This window comes from Vipera berus, assembly GCF_964194415.1.
Source record: "Vipera berus genome assembly, chromosome: 1".
NCBI lineage: Eukaryota > Metazoa > Chordata > Lepidosauria > Squamata > Viperidae > Vipera > Vipera berus.
In genome coordinates, this window is record NC_138202.1 from 311664338 (window position 1) to 311679225 (window position 14888).

General features: G+C 35.3%; 1 protein-coding gene across 1 annotated transcript in view; it reads right to left on the reverse strand.

The window, feature by feature from the left end:
• Positions 1 to 6691: 6691 nt before the first annotated feature.
• PROX1 (prospero homeobox 1) overlaps positions 6692 to 14888 on the reverse strand; it is a gene marked incomplete at both ends in the record, with an annotated part of 58600 nt that continues 50403 nt past the window's right edge. The window contains one exon of the mRNA XM_081315959.1: positions 6692 to 6877. Within this exon, the coding sequence (XP_081172085.1) occupies positions 6692 to 6877 (186 nt within the window). The remainder of the gene's footprint in view (positions 6878 to 14888) is intronic.

The window sequence follows — 14888 nt, forward strand, 5'->3', positions numbered from 1 at the left end:
CTTTTGCTGTCTGAGTAGAGAAAATAGCTGAAGATTTTGTACTTTTCATACTTTGAAACAGAGTTAGCCCTAAGAAGATTCAAAGGTTAATTAACAGTTTATGTCCCAGATCAAACTCTTAATATTTTTAATGGTTTATAACCAACAAAACTGTATTTCCTTCAACAGAACATTTAAGTGCAATATAGTAACTGTTTATTAATATAAACCAGTTACATTCATTAAGGGGAGCTTTTTAAAAACAATGTTTATTAAAATTTCCAAACACAGAATACATATCCAAAAGAATTCTTTGCACTAAAACACCAGTAATTACTATATAATACACATGACAAATAGAAGAGGATTAAAAAAAAATTACTTTTCATGTACAATGCTCCTTTGAGGGGATTTGCAAACCACTTTTATATATATATATATAATTATTTATTTATATATATTTTATATATATATATATATTTATATCTTTCCGTTCTGCTGGTGAAAGTCCTATATTTAAAGCCACAAAATCTTCACTTTTACTTTTCACCTAATAGTAACCTGTGGAGGGAAGAATCCATTGCCAATAAATTATATTGTGCACATAGAAAAAAATTCTGTAATATTACAGAAAGTGGATCACTCTTCTCCTGGATACATGATGAGAGAAATCTATCTTTAAAAAGTATTGAGCTGGGTTTTAAAGAATGCTTTCAACTATCTATGCAGTTACTGCAGCAATTCCTATAAATTTAACAGATGTTCTCAGAATGTAGTTATTAAAATCATATGCCTTTTGTTCAAGAAGAGCCCTCAAGCTGAATATATACATTGCTTTATAAAAGTTCCCCTTGGCTATTGATGTTCACCCACATACTTGGTACAGTAACAATGATTCTGCAAACTTAAAACACTTAAAATTAAATAATACTCAGAGGCACAAAGCAAACCTCAAAAATATATGGGTGAACATTTCCTTAAATAATTATTACATCCTAATATCTTTCACTTTTTAAAAATCATTTAATGTGAAGCGTTCCCATTACACAACCAGAGATACAGTAAGAATTAAGTGTTTTATAGCTTCAAATAGAACATTCTTCTCACAAAGCATAACAAATGTCTAAAATAGGTTCTTAATCTACATTGGAAAAATGTAAGCTTTTCACTTCACACGTTTATTGTGTGTGTATAAGTATATATACATATATATATATCTTTATATATATATATTAGCAGGTGTATATATGGTTATATATGTATGTATATGTATACACATATATATAATACGTATGAAATATTGCTCCTATACTACTGTTTGTTAGGCTAAGAAAACACAAGATCTGCACCACTGTTACAAAAAATTGGCTTCTACAAGAAATTTTCAAAATTGAATGCTGCTCAAACGATTGAGAAAAAATAATTTGCATTATCAAACTGTTCTAAAAATTATCTTCTTCAAAAACTTATTCTCCTGCTTTTGTTTTTAATGTTCTTTAAAAAGACACAAAATGTGCATAGCTATCAACATTGTGTTAAACAGCTGGAAAAAAGTGGAGAGAAAACCAGTATTTATTGCATCTGGGGAATTGCGTGGAGGAAGGAAGGTCCAAACATGAAAATTGTAAGCCACAGAAGGCACAAGAATAATTGTACTGGTTAAGGGAGAATAACTGGTAATTTGAAGGATTTGTTTTATCTAATCCTTCCGCTGGTGCATTTAAGGTCTAGGCACACACTATAAGCTCCAGTTTCTGTAGTAAGGAAAAGAGGGAAAGAGGAGAAAATTGAATGTCAGCACAGAATTTCAAGGTCTTTTTAAAAAAGTGTTTTAAATTAATTTCTTTTTCCCATATTAAAAATACCTTCTGTCTTTTCTAATCCAGTCCCATCTAGTTTTGCTAACAAAAAAATGGGGGTGAACTGGGACTGGAGGTATAACTACAGGGACATCCACAGGAATGATCAAGAAAGTCAAAATAGTGGCCTTATTTGTGGCACTCATTTTTTCTATGTGTTGCATTGTACATAAACAGGCAGAGCTTTGACTATGCTTCCATGGCTGCCATCTTTTATTTTTTAGTATATTTTATGGACAATTTGAATAATTACTATTGCTGGACGTGGTCAGTTTTACATTTTGCTGCAGTCTCCTGACATTAGAAGCTGATCAAGGAATGCCTGGCTACAAAATCAACAGTAATCAGGTGCAGCATTATCAAAAATTAGAATACTCATGCAAAAAACAAACAAACATCCATGTAAGATTCATAGAGATGAAGTGACCACAATTCTATCTCAAGAATTCCCAGGAGGTATACATTGGATTATGGGGCTTTGCTTCATAGAACTGCTGGTCTGAATGCTTCCAAATTCCAAATCAATAAAGCTATCCTCTTGTTTTCTCCTTTTCTTCTTCTTTTTAAATGGACAGAAGACATAGTACAACAACTTCAGCAACTTGTGCTGCTCTAGTGGCTCAGCGTGGCAATGAAATCTATGGCACAAGGTGATCATGTTATTCTTTAAAAATGAAACCCTAAAAAAAATCATGGGGAGGATGCAAAAATATCCTTAAGATAGAAAAAAAATTGATATTTCACGCTCAATCTGATGTGCTTTGGGAGGCACAAAGGCAACACAACTAACACAATGAAATGATCATTAAATAACTAGGGAATAATCAGGTATAGATCTTTTAAAAAAACAAATCAAGGTTTGGTTGGTTCTCTCCCCACCCCTATGACCGTTTTGAAGCCTCACTCGCTCTCATTTTTCTATAGGCTATGTTTCAAATAAATAAATGGCATAAGTTTTAAAATGTCATTGAGTTCAATGAATCACATTTCATTTCAAGACAAACCGCACTAACGTTTACAGCACTAATGTAATTAACAATGTATAATCTTCAAAATTGTGTCTAAGAAATTAAGTATGGCTTTAGTTTGGTATGTTTGGCCATGGTCAAGGTGATAATATAGTAGGAGGGTTTGCTAAAGTGGGCTGCTAGAAGATTTCATGCTATTTTGAAAATAGAGAGAGTTGAAGAGCTTCCTGTAATAATGTGAAGACAATGTCTCTCTTTCAAACCTCCTGTACCTCTCCATAAACTTTTAGTAGAAGCAAGCTTTAAACCACTTCTTTCAAAATAAGAAGATAAAAGGACGTAATCGTAATGATCATCCCCATTTTTAAAAAAGTTGGACTGTTGGATGAGTTGAAATAGCAACTCTCGGGAGGGTAGATATGCTTCCCCATAATCTTTTCTCTTTGTAAACTACTTCTGGTAATTTAGTTCAGTTTGATTTGAACTATGAAGTTCCTTGTATACAGTACATCAGGGACAAGGAACAGTTGTTTAATAATAGTTAACTAACATTTAGGATCTTAAACTATGATCCGATCATGATTTCAGATCCTACTGATCTTAAACCAGTTCCTTAGGTCAGATATATCGGGGAGCACACCAGAGTAAAAATATCAAAAGTAACATTCAAGAAGAAAAGCAAATATGGGAACCTATCCCTGAATTAATAAACTATGTTTTATTTTTTTTATTTTTTTAGCTAGAATAATGTATTACATATGAAAAGACCCACTGGACTTTTTCTTTAACATAGTGTGTGCTTTAGTGTATCTTGCTGGCTTCAGCAAAGCTTTTGCACCGAGAAAACTGCTATTCTGCATATTGAGAAACCCTGTGTGGTGTTTCTGTCACTAGACAAAGGCCTGTGCCCTAATTTTTTTTAAAAAAAAATCAGCTGGTTTTAAGGCTTTTTTACTGTCAACTCTCTTCATCATTTTTGATTCTCAAGCAATATTTATAAATGAGGCATCATTGCAATGACTAGGTCAGCTTTTTTATTATCATAATGTATATGGGGTAAACTTTCACTCTCCAAATGTTTGTTTTTTCTTTAAAAAGCAATTTCAAGAAAGGGATGAAAAAAGGAGGATCCTAAAGAAAATTATCTGCTGAACTGTAAAACTGCCACCATGGTCAATTAGTACTGAATCTGATTCAATTTCCTGGGGGGGGGGGGGGAGAGACAAGAGGTGATATGATAAATACTAGTCCAGATAACAATAAATTCTTACTGCATCTGTACAAAAGACACAGAAAATGGCGAACACATAGTGCCACGGCATACAGGTAATTCTGCTAGACATTATTACTTTCCCAAAATGTGAAAAAAGAGATACCTCTGAAGAAAGCATAAAAACATTCAGGGGAACATTTTCTTCTTTTTTGAATTAGACAGATTGTTGCAATTCATTTCAGCTAGATCCAGACCACTCTTATTTCTGCTTTTCATTGAAAAAAAAAATCAACCTTGTTTTTTTCATTTTGAGATGAAATTCTGTTTTGGACTTCAGTGAGCATTCTTGTCCAGTAAATACCAACAATCTTATCCAACAAGAAGTAAACATATTCTGTCCTTGCTGAAAATGGCAGCCTTAAAATAAGATCCTCCCATCATCAGCAAGAACTTGTTTATGTTCGGGTATTAGGACGTTTCGGGCTTACCAGCCCTCGTGTCATCAACCTGCTGGTGGGGAACATAAAACATCATGCTCTCAGTATGCAATTAGAGTAATATCAGAGAAAATAGGGAAATATTAGCAATTTTCAGTGGCAGCTCTGCATTCGGCATGTTGAGTTTAGTTTTATTGAAAGATGCCAGAAATAGTGGCTCTTCGTTGCAAAAGATTATCTTGAAAATATCAGGACAACTCTGAAGAGCTCCATTTTTAATACACTACGCACTGCTCTCATGTTTTGTTTGGTGCTAACTTTTGCTGTAGAACAGAAAGTATTTTATTACTTCTGTTCAGTGTAAATCTGAGGAATGAATAAAGTGACTAGCTTTTATTTTCCTAGCCAATGGGACAGAAATACAAATTCTGCACAATATTTAGGTGCAATCCAGTTCTCATGAAGCGTGCTCAAAACTTAGAAAGTTAGTTAGCACAGTTAAACACTTAACTTTATGCACAGTTTTCTCCAGAGTTGTGCTTTCAGTATATATTGTGCCTAGTTTATTCCTTTAATCAATATTTTCTACAAAAATGTTTCTATTCCATTTCTAATATATAGAAAGTGGTCTTGCACTCTGAGATGATGTCATGTTTTGCCATAGTAATTTGAGAATAAAGCAAACATATCTTACAATGCTTTTCAGATGAAAAAGTAATTAAAACATGAAATATCAAATATCAAATATATACATCACCTAAAGATTTCAGAGAAGGGGAAGAATACATTTGTATCAAATGCTATGTAGAAGATGGCCTAGGCCCAACAGTTCAATGTGATGAAGTAAAAGGGCACAATTCAGTGAAAATAAAGCATTCATAATTCATCATAATCATCCTATAAACATTTGGTTAGAAATCACTTCTGGACTTAGTCCCCAAATGCATGTGCATGGGATTGCCCCTTTTAGATTCCATGGGTTTCAATAGGAAATATTTTCCCATGACCAACAAAATAATTTAAAATGCTCCACTATGACCAAATACCATACAGCAACTCTTTTTTTTTACTTTATGGACAGTGACATGCAATTGTTTTGAGGAGCTGACCATATCACGGAATTGTATTAGCCAAACTACAAAATTATCTTGCCTTCATTTGCTTTGCACAATATTGCCTTGCTTGAAAGAAGAAAGGGAAATATAGCTAGATAAATACAGCTGAGGCAAACATCAAAAAATGAGGGCATTCCAGCTATGGAATTTTGGGTTCATCCAGTCCCATCTCCAGTCTATTTTATTTTGGATCCAGCACCTTTAACATGTGGTGAGCCCAACATGGAACAGAACAGAACAGAGCATACTTTCAACTCTGTGGTGACTTCTGAGAGAACTTGCCACTACTGTTGTTTTCCCAAACTTTCTAACAACAGTAGATAACTCTCTCAAAAACCTAACAGTAGGGCACAAGGAGCTTGAACACATGCTTATAGTAGAATAAAAGATGCCAAAATGAGGGCGTACATTGTTCTCATAAAAGGAAAGACATAAAGCTTAGAAGAGATGTCTTTTGCTCTCAGTTGAGCAAGGAAAAGATTTATATATCTTCTATGGAGTTACACAAAAAGTGCGCTTCCTTCATTAGCAGTTGAACTAAAAATTTAGAAACCTTAGCTGTGAAAATCCCCCATAGGATTAAGAGCTTTTAATACAAACAAAGGGCCATCACCTTCTGTAGGATTTTACCATGATATCTGGGGGGGAAAAACCAACCAGGTAATGAACAATATATAATAAGATAGATGATAGATAGATAGATAGATAGATAGATAGATAGATAGATAGATAGATAGATAGATAGATGATAGATAGATAGATAGATAGATAGATAGATAGATAGATAGATAGATAGATAGATAGATAGATAGGCTTGTACACACTTCAAAACATTCTTCTTCTCAAGGGATAAGAAAAGGAATCGGGCGAAAATGCCCCAATACTGTTTTTCCCCAAAATGTTAAAAGTCACGGGCAAAAATAAAACAAAAGCTGGAGTTAAAATAATTATACACTTATTACTGACCTAAACCTATAAGAAATCACAAGGGTTTCTGATCTGATTTCATATATGAAATTAATATAGAAACACATACACACACATTCACACATAGCTTGGGCATAAAAAAGGGAGAGTCTGCTACTTTTTTAATACATTCATAAATAGCGGTGGAAAATCTCTACTCATGAAGAAGCTCTTGGAGGCAGTTTGGGGATTTGAAAATCTCAGGAACTTCACTGTCCAGCTTACAGATGACCTTGTATATGGCCTTCTTCCAGGAAGGATCAACATCTTTGCCTGCGATAATGGCATTGAAAAACTCTCGTAATGTGATCTGAGCCACTTCCAGGAATCTCTCTGGAACCTGCTGATACAAGGAGACAATGGCATTAATAAAAGTTTTCAGTTTCAAGTCTCTGGATCTTCAAAGGAAACTGAGCTAAGTCCTTGCTTTCAAAAGGGAGCTTACATAGCACCTGCATTTTCTAAATGTAGCAGGACTCTATTCTCTTAGGCAAGGCTGTTATATATAGTACAATAACTTTTAAAACATGTGTTAGCTAGCTTTGTAAAGATGAACTACAGAATGTTAGCATTAGAATATGAACATCTGGGTTTAGAGGGTGCTGTTTTTATAAGATATAATTAACAAAGGAGGGAATGAGGGGGAAAGGCGATTGCCTTGAGGTCTGCAGGATATAATGCTCATGTATGAATTCATTATTTTCTCTAAGAGCATGAAGCATGTGCTGAAAGCAACTTCTGCTCTTTGTTTCTGTGTGTTCCTATGGTATGGCTAATGCTAAGAATCATTAAAAGAACAGGGCAACTATGCATTCTTTCCCAGAGAATCCAATAATGCCTTACCCTCAACAGCTTGACTGAGATGTTACCCAATTTCTGGTGATTCCATAGTCCTCTTTCAGACATAATGATTTATTTAAAATGTATTATGCAGCATAGGACTCTGTACATGCGATGACCACATGAATAGACAAGATACAGCCATTTAAAATGTCTTCATTCACAACTCTAGGCAGCCCCAATTGGCATGGACAATGTGACTGATATTAGAACTGTACTATAGTAATACCCATAGACTCCCAGATTCCTCATTCCAGCTATATATCCATTAAAAATAATGTATATTCAAAATATCAAATATATATGTATGTGTGAGTTTGTGTGTGTATTTGATATTTTGAAAATAAGTGATTAAGAACATTTTGTTTTCATAACATTTCATGACTATCCTTTGGAGAAAAGGAACTTGTTCCAAGAAGACAAGCAACTTTGAGTCATTCATTACCTTATTGCTACCTTTCCATTTTAAAAAGCATGTAGTGAGTGTAGATTGATGGATGGATCAGTAATTCACAAGTCTGTGAGTAATCACTGGCAGTGTAACTCCAAAAGCTAATGTCTTTCACCTGCTTAGGCTGAGTAGCTTCTAAACCTATTTCTCAACAACATCTTTTTACAAGAATTCCTCATATTAAGAGGCAGCTGAGTGTTAATGTTGGATAGAAGGAAAAGTAATTGATTCTTTAACAGAACTCATATTTTGCATGAAAAGGGGAACAAATTTAACTTCTGGCATTTTCATGAAGATTCCCTGAGATTCTGGAAAGTTGTTGCCAGAAAAAAAGGACAATATTAATAGACAGCTTGACAGCTTGACCCACATAAAACATTTTGATATGTTTGCTCAAAGTGTGGACTTGAATTCAACACAAGTGCTACCTGAGGCAGTTCATCAGTCAATACCAAAAAACCAAAAAACAAACCAGTAATCTTCACAGATTCTTTGTAAAGAAGAAGGCAATTGCCTCAAACAGTAGTAGCCATAAAACACATTTGAGTATATGAAATTACAAATTGACATATTTTTTTTATTAAAGAAAGAAAAAAGAACAATCAATTAAAATATAATCTCAAGAAACATTTCTGCATGTAGGATTTCTTCATACTGTATACTCCTGTTTATGGGGTAATTTTTTTAAAGGCCAAAAACACACCTGGAAGGGGAAAAAAACACCCTGAAATAATACAAAGAAAAGAAAAATGTGTGGTAGGACTCAAATAGAAATCTACGCCTTTGTTATATCTTTTTTTAAAAAAACATATAGTGCTAGAAGTTTTTTTTTTATTTAAAGGCATCAATAGCTTTCCAGAAAGATCCATGAAAAATTTGATCTCTCCCCCACCCAATTGTCTGCAATTCCACATTTGGCTAATGAATTCTTATGCCCTATTGTTGCCAAGATGTTGGCCCAAGTATTTTGCATCCTATTTTGCATCCTAAAGCTTGAAAATTTAGCTTCTTCTGCACAATGCGCTGAAAGCTTTGTTACCACTGTAGCAGATCAAATACAAGCAATTCACAAATAAGATTTTGCCATGAGGCAGACATGTGATCAGCAGCTACTGAAGTCCATAGAGGTTGCTTGAATACACTCAAAGGTGGAATTTGTACCCAAACACCAGGCACATTTTAAAAAAAATGATTTACAATGCAAAAGAAATACTAAGTGAAAACAGTTAGAAAGGGGATGTAGTCAAGACATACTTTGTTGTCACTGGAAAAAAAACCTTTTAAAACCCATTTGTTTCATTTTAATTATATAAATACAGAATCTAATGATATATGATGCTTCTAATTGCTAGAATTATAGAAATTCTTTCCTAAACATTGACAGCACATATTACCATTAAATGTTGCATACAGTAGAGGTGCAGCTGAAAACTTGGGGAAGGTGGGAGGCATTTGCTAAATTTCGTTTTTATATATCTCGTCTTTCAGAAAAGTGACACAGGTAAGGAGGAAGGCAGACAAATGTCAAGAGTTGTTTTATGGATGCTATTAAAAAGGCAAGATAATTTCCTATAAAATATGAAACTGCTTTTTGATCTTATTTATCTAAACCGGGACCATCTATTTTCTGGAGTTATCAAGATTGTTGTTTAAGTGGTAAAAATTTTATTTCTTGATTTTCTTCAAATACCACTTTGGCAGAAGAAAGCAATTATTCAGAAGCATAAATAGGACTCTTGGAAAATATGGTAAAAATGGAATTATAAAGGAAGAAAACATGAAAGAATAGCTGAGTGAATTTTCTATATTTCTAGCTGTGGGCCTTTATATGAATTGCTGGAAAACCAGAGTCAAGCAGGTGTGAGGGAAACAAATTTGCCAAAAAAAATTGTGCTATTTTTGTACGAAGGAATAGAAGAGAGGTCAGCTTTCCAGTCTGATGTTTCTCCATAATTTTGGAGTACAGTTCTGAGCATTCCAGCTAAAGGGAAATAGAGATTATTCCAAACAGTTTCTATGGAAGGTAAGAATATAAAGGCAAATTCTTAATTATCCTAATCCCATGTACAGTATATAAAATTTAAACTTTGTGAAATTTCACAATGTGTTATAGTTCCATTCTTCCTCAACACCAGAGATTTACTGCCTTTTCTTACTTTTCTTACTTAACTTGACTTTAAATTAAATCCCTTCGTCCAGTGCGCTCGCAGAAGGAGGGTCTTCTCAGGGTGCCGCCGGTAAAAGATTGCCGGCGGATAACACCCAGGGGGAGGGCCTTTTCTGTGGGTGCGCCTGCCCTCTGGAACCAGCTGCCCATGGAGCTCAGGACTGCCCCTGACCTACGTTCATTCCGCCGGGACCTGAAGACTTGGCTCTTTGAGCTCTCTGGCCCAGGCTGAGAATTTTAACTGGGGTTTTATTTTCAGGGATAATTTAATCTTTTAATTGTCTTTTAATTTGTATTTTGTATTGGTGTGATTTTAAAATGCCCTGTAAACCGCCCTGAATCCTTCGGGAAAGGGCGGTATATAAATCTAATAAAATAAATAAATAAATCAGGCGATCTTACCTAACATTAATTTTATATTCATGACTGTAAACCACCTAAAATCGTCTTTGGCAAAATGGGCAACATATAAGTTTAATAAATAAATAAATGCCAATATTATATCACCGACTATGTAATTGCTTAAGGATAATCAATATTCTTCCAAATTTAAAATCAGATTGTAATTAAACATTTTTAGACTTTGCTTATGAAATCAGAATTTAAGGAATATTCTGAACATGTAACTATCAACTAAAAGACATGATAGTAACCTGTGTAATCAGTTCCACAATTCAGCAGTTTCTACAGTCCTGTGAAAAATTGACTGGCCTAATGTTAACCAATGAGCCTACACACACACACACACACACACACACACACACACACACACACACAAAACCAGACAAAATATTTCATATAAGGATGTAGTACAGGCACATTGTCTACTAGAATAAGCACTAGAACAGAGAAAAAAATAATAGGATTCCTTAGGAATCTAAATCAAATTTAACTTTATACAATAAATATCTATAATTAGAATAAACAGTAGCCAAATCTGGATATCACACTGATTTATTTAGTTTAATTACATAAAGTCAGGAGGAGTTTAAGTGTCTGTTACAGGTAAATAATAAGTAACCCTTGTTTAATGACAGTAATTGGGACTGGCAACTCCATCACTTTAACAATGCAGTTATAAACTGAGGGATCACATGACCAACTTGCAACAGCAGTTGTAGCAGTCCTAGTTGTTGTTAAGTGAATCACTGCAGGTCATTAAATGAAGACATCACATGGTCATTATTTGTGACCTCCTGGCCAGGTTCCCCATTAACTTTGTTGGAAACCAGCTGTGAAAGTTGCAAATGATGATTATATATCTGGAGGATAGTGCAACCATCATAATTATGAGCTGGTTACCTAGTCATGATTATGTGACTGTGAGGATGCAGCAATGCCAGAACTATGAAGACTGGTCACAAGTCTCTTGAAGTTTCATAACTCTGAGTGGTCCCTGAATGAGTGGCCATTAAGTGAAGACTACCTGTAATGCATGTCTTCAAAAAGTGTATGTGTTGCTTATAATGCTTGTGTTACAAACTTCTATAACTGACAATAATATTTCTAAGAGAAAGATCTTAGAAAGTTTCATAAAGGAATATTGCAAATCTGTGATAGTACCACAGAATGGGCATGTTATTCATCTCCAAAAGAATGGCCCACAACTAGAAAATTCAAAATTGTTTCAAGTGGTTTTCAGTATTTCAGTTTGTCAAAGCACAAGCAATGGAACTACTTCTAAGAAGAGATGGTTGTGAAAGTATGTATCTTTGTACATGTGGATATGTTCTTGAGTCTTGGGATTAGAAGAAAAAGAGAGCAATATTTTATACTGATATAGTTAAAGAGAACTGATACAGTTAAAGAGAAAAAGATAGCGCAATCTCGTATTCTGATAAGTAGGTTCAGCCTTCAAAAGTAATATGCTGAAGAGATTTACTAAGAAACCTTTTCAGAATTCAGAAAATGCTTAACCTGACTCTGAACTGAACAAAAGAGAAACAACTCTCTATCTCTCACCACTCCTTGAACAGCAGCACTCGGTGGCAGCACTAAGCCTGGGCCTCCATTTCAGCCTTAGTGCCACCACTATCACTCAAAAAACCACCTCACATTATCCCAGGCACATGAGCCTCGGGAAACAGTATGATCGCCCTATGGCCCAGTTATCTTAGGATCCGCTGCACTGCTTAACTTTAGGCAGTGTTCTCTTTCTTTTGACATGTCCCTGAGGGCTACCCAAGGCTGCTCTGGCTCGCACAAGGCCTTTAGTTTTGTAGTAGCTTTAGAGAATGATCTTCCATGGTCTGAAAACCACGCAAAAGCATGTCCCTATTTGTGTGTGATTTTCAGATGCTCTGGAGGTTGCACAAGAGTACACCCCATTTTCATCCAGTGGCCACAGCCTCTGAAAATTGCACAAGAACAGGCATGCTTTTGAAAATGCTTATTGTGAGATGTTGTCACCCAAAATGTCATGGCATGACACCTTACATGTGTGTCATAGGTTTGCCATCACTGACCTGTACTGAATGCTTTTTTTTACCTCATGTGTAGCCAAAATAATAAGTGACCACATGTAATGTTGCCTTTGGGGGTTGCAAAAGTTTCCAGTTTTTCTTGCTCCAGGCTATTTTTTTTATTTATTAAAAATCCAACTTGCATGTTCCTGTCATGGAACCTGACTTATTCTTTTGTATTTCATATTAACATATTAGCTAGATTTAGCTTATAAGCTTCACCATTGCCCTGGGTCCTGTTTTTTTTCCTTCATACTGTACATACTTTTGTTTGCTTGTTGTTGAAGGCATTTAAACCTCTGAAAAACCCTTTTCTTTCACCACAAACCATAGGATTGGATGGCATGGAAAGATTTCTAAGTCAAGAGACGTAATGACTGTCACTTTTCTTTTACAAATTTAGCACTGTTCAATGCTTAATCTAGCAGACTGACTCTCCTTCCTATTTCATAAGGTGCACATCATAATTTCTTAAGAGAATGCACATTCTGAGGCAAAACATCTACTGTAATTGTTTAAATGGATGAGTGATTAGAGAGAGAGATGATCTTTTTTTTCCTAGTGAGCAAATAACCAGTCAGCTGTGCTAATTGTGTGTATCTGGGGGCAGCTTTTCCCTGATCCTAAGTAAGAATGACCTACTAAGTACATCTTTACACCTATTAGATTGAACATCTCTCCAGCAGAAACATCTGCAGAAACAATGCCTCAGTGACAAATAAGAGCCCCGACCAGATTTCTTTTTATAGACTCAACAACAATCCCTACTATGAACCCAGAACATTTTCCTAGCATCAGGTGGCTACAGTCAATCAAATAATAATACTTGACATTCATTGGGAAGAAAGACAATGCTGAGAAGAGGAATGAGGTGGTGGACTTCAGACACACAATCTTCTCTCAGAAAGGGGGAAGACAATGTTCCTTGTAAACTGGAATAGCCTGGAAAAAAATGGATTCATGTGCAGACATGGAAAAGAAACAGAAGTGCATGTGAAAGTATTATTAGAATGATTTCCAATGGGGGTTAATCACAGTAAAACAAAGAAAAACAACTTTTCTGGTGTCCGCTGATAAATATGGTGTTTGCTCCTATGGCTCCCATAGCAGTCACAGATTAAGCAATTGCTTATCCTTCAAGTCTCCTTTAATATATGAAACTTCCTGCCAGAAAGAAGGATAGAGATTGGTGGGAAAATGCTCACTTGGTTTTAACTTCAGAAAGTTAATAAAATCATAATATTGCATGCTCACCACATTTTATGAACAAACTAAGGCATGGTTTTGACAGAAATGCAGACTAATAATGGAAAAAATGTTGCTTCATGTGCATAAGCAAACATCCTTGTATACAATCAGGCTTAGTATCCAGCTAAGATGATATATACAACCTGACTATGAATCATGCATAAATAATTCAGAAATAAACTTTGATTACAAATTCATTAGCTGATGTCAGAAATGTTGCAAGGAGATAAAGGTCTCCTTGACGTAATCATTTTTTTTGTATAGCATTACAGAATGCTCTAATATTATGTCATAAAGTTCACAAACACAACCCATCATAATGCACAACTATTTAAATAAAGTAAATAAACTGAAAATCATGAAAACATTAATAAAATTGTCTTTATGAACACTATAAGATACTTTGTCAAATTTAGAGATTCGCTATCTCATTCTCAGATAGTCCCTGGACAGTCTTCTGCTACTACTACTACTATACTACTATTAGTGTAATAACAGCTACAGCAGCATTGTATTTGTTAAGCATGGAACTTTTAAAGCCAAAGACCATAAAATTTTGAGGAAGGAAGGAAGGAAGGATAGTACAAAAACCCTACGGTTCCATCAACAGGACTTAGATTTGTTCACCAGTAGGCCTTCAATAATGGCCACTGAACTTGAAGGAACTTCAATCTGAGTAGATGCATATAGGATTAAGCTGCTAAACCTTAATCTGCCAACAGAAAAAAGTGTTTGTCTATTAGATAGAATTGTAGTGATGCCAGAGCTTCAAATGGGATGCTTTATTGGCAGTCCTTCACTCCCCACTTTTGTCCCTGTCTTTTCTTGGGAGGTTTATTTCTTTGTTTTTATTTTTGCCCGAGCAGCAAAGACTTTCCTTTCCCTCTCCTCCCCCCCCAGTCCCCCTCCCTTCTCCTCCCAGTTGCTTTACCTTCAAGGATGATTTGTTTTATTAAACTGACTGTCCCCAGCCTCTGCAGTACATAATAAAAGCCTGACATAGCAGCCTGCCTGCCTTCTGTGTCCTGCAGATACTCATCATAAGTGTCAGGACATACCAAGGTTAGCGGTCACTGGAAGTGTGCTGGCTGGCTGCGGCTTTTGCCAAACACACTTGGCAGCTGAATGAATGTCAGAGAGAATAGAAGGAGAGTTACAAAGGTTAGCGAGAAGGCAGCCTTGC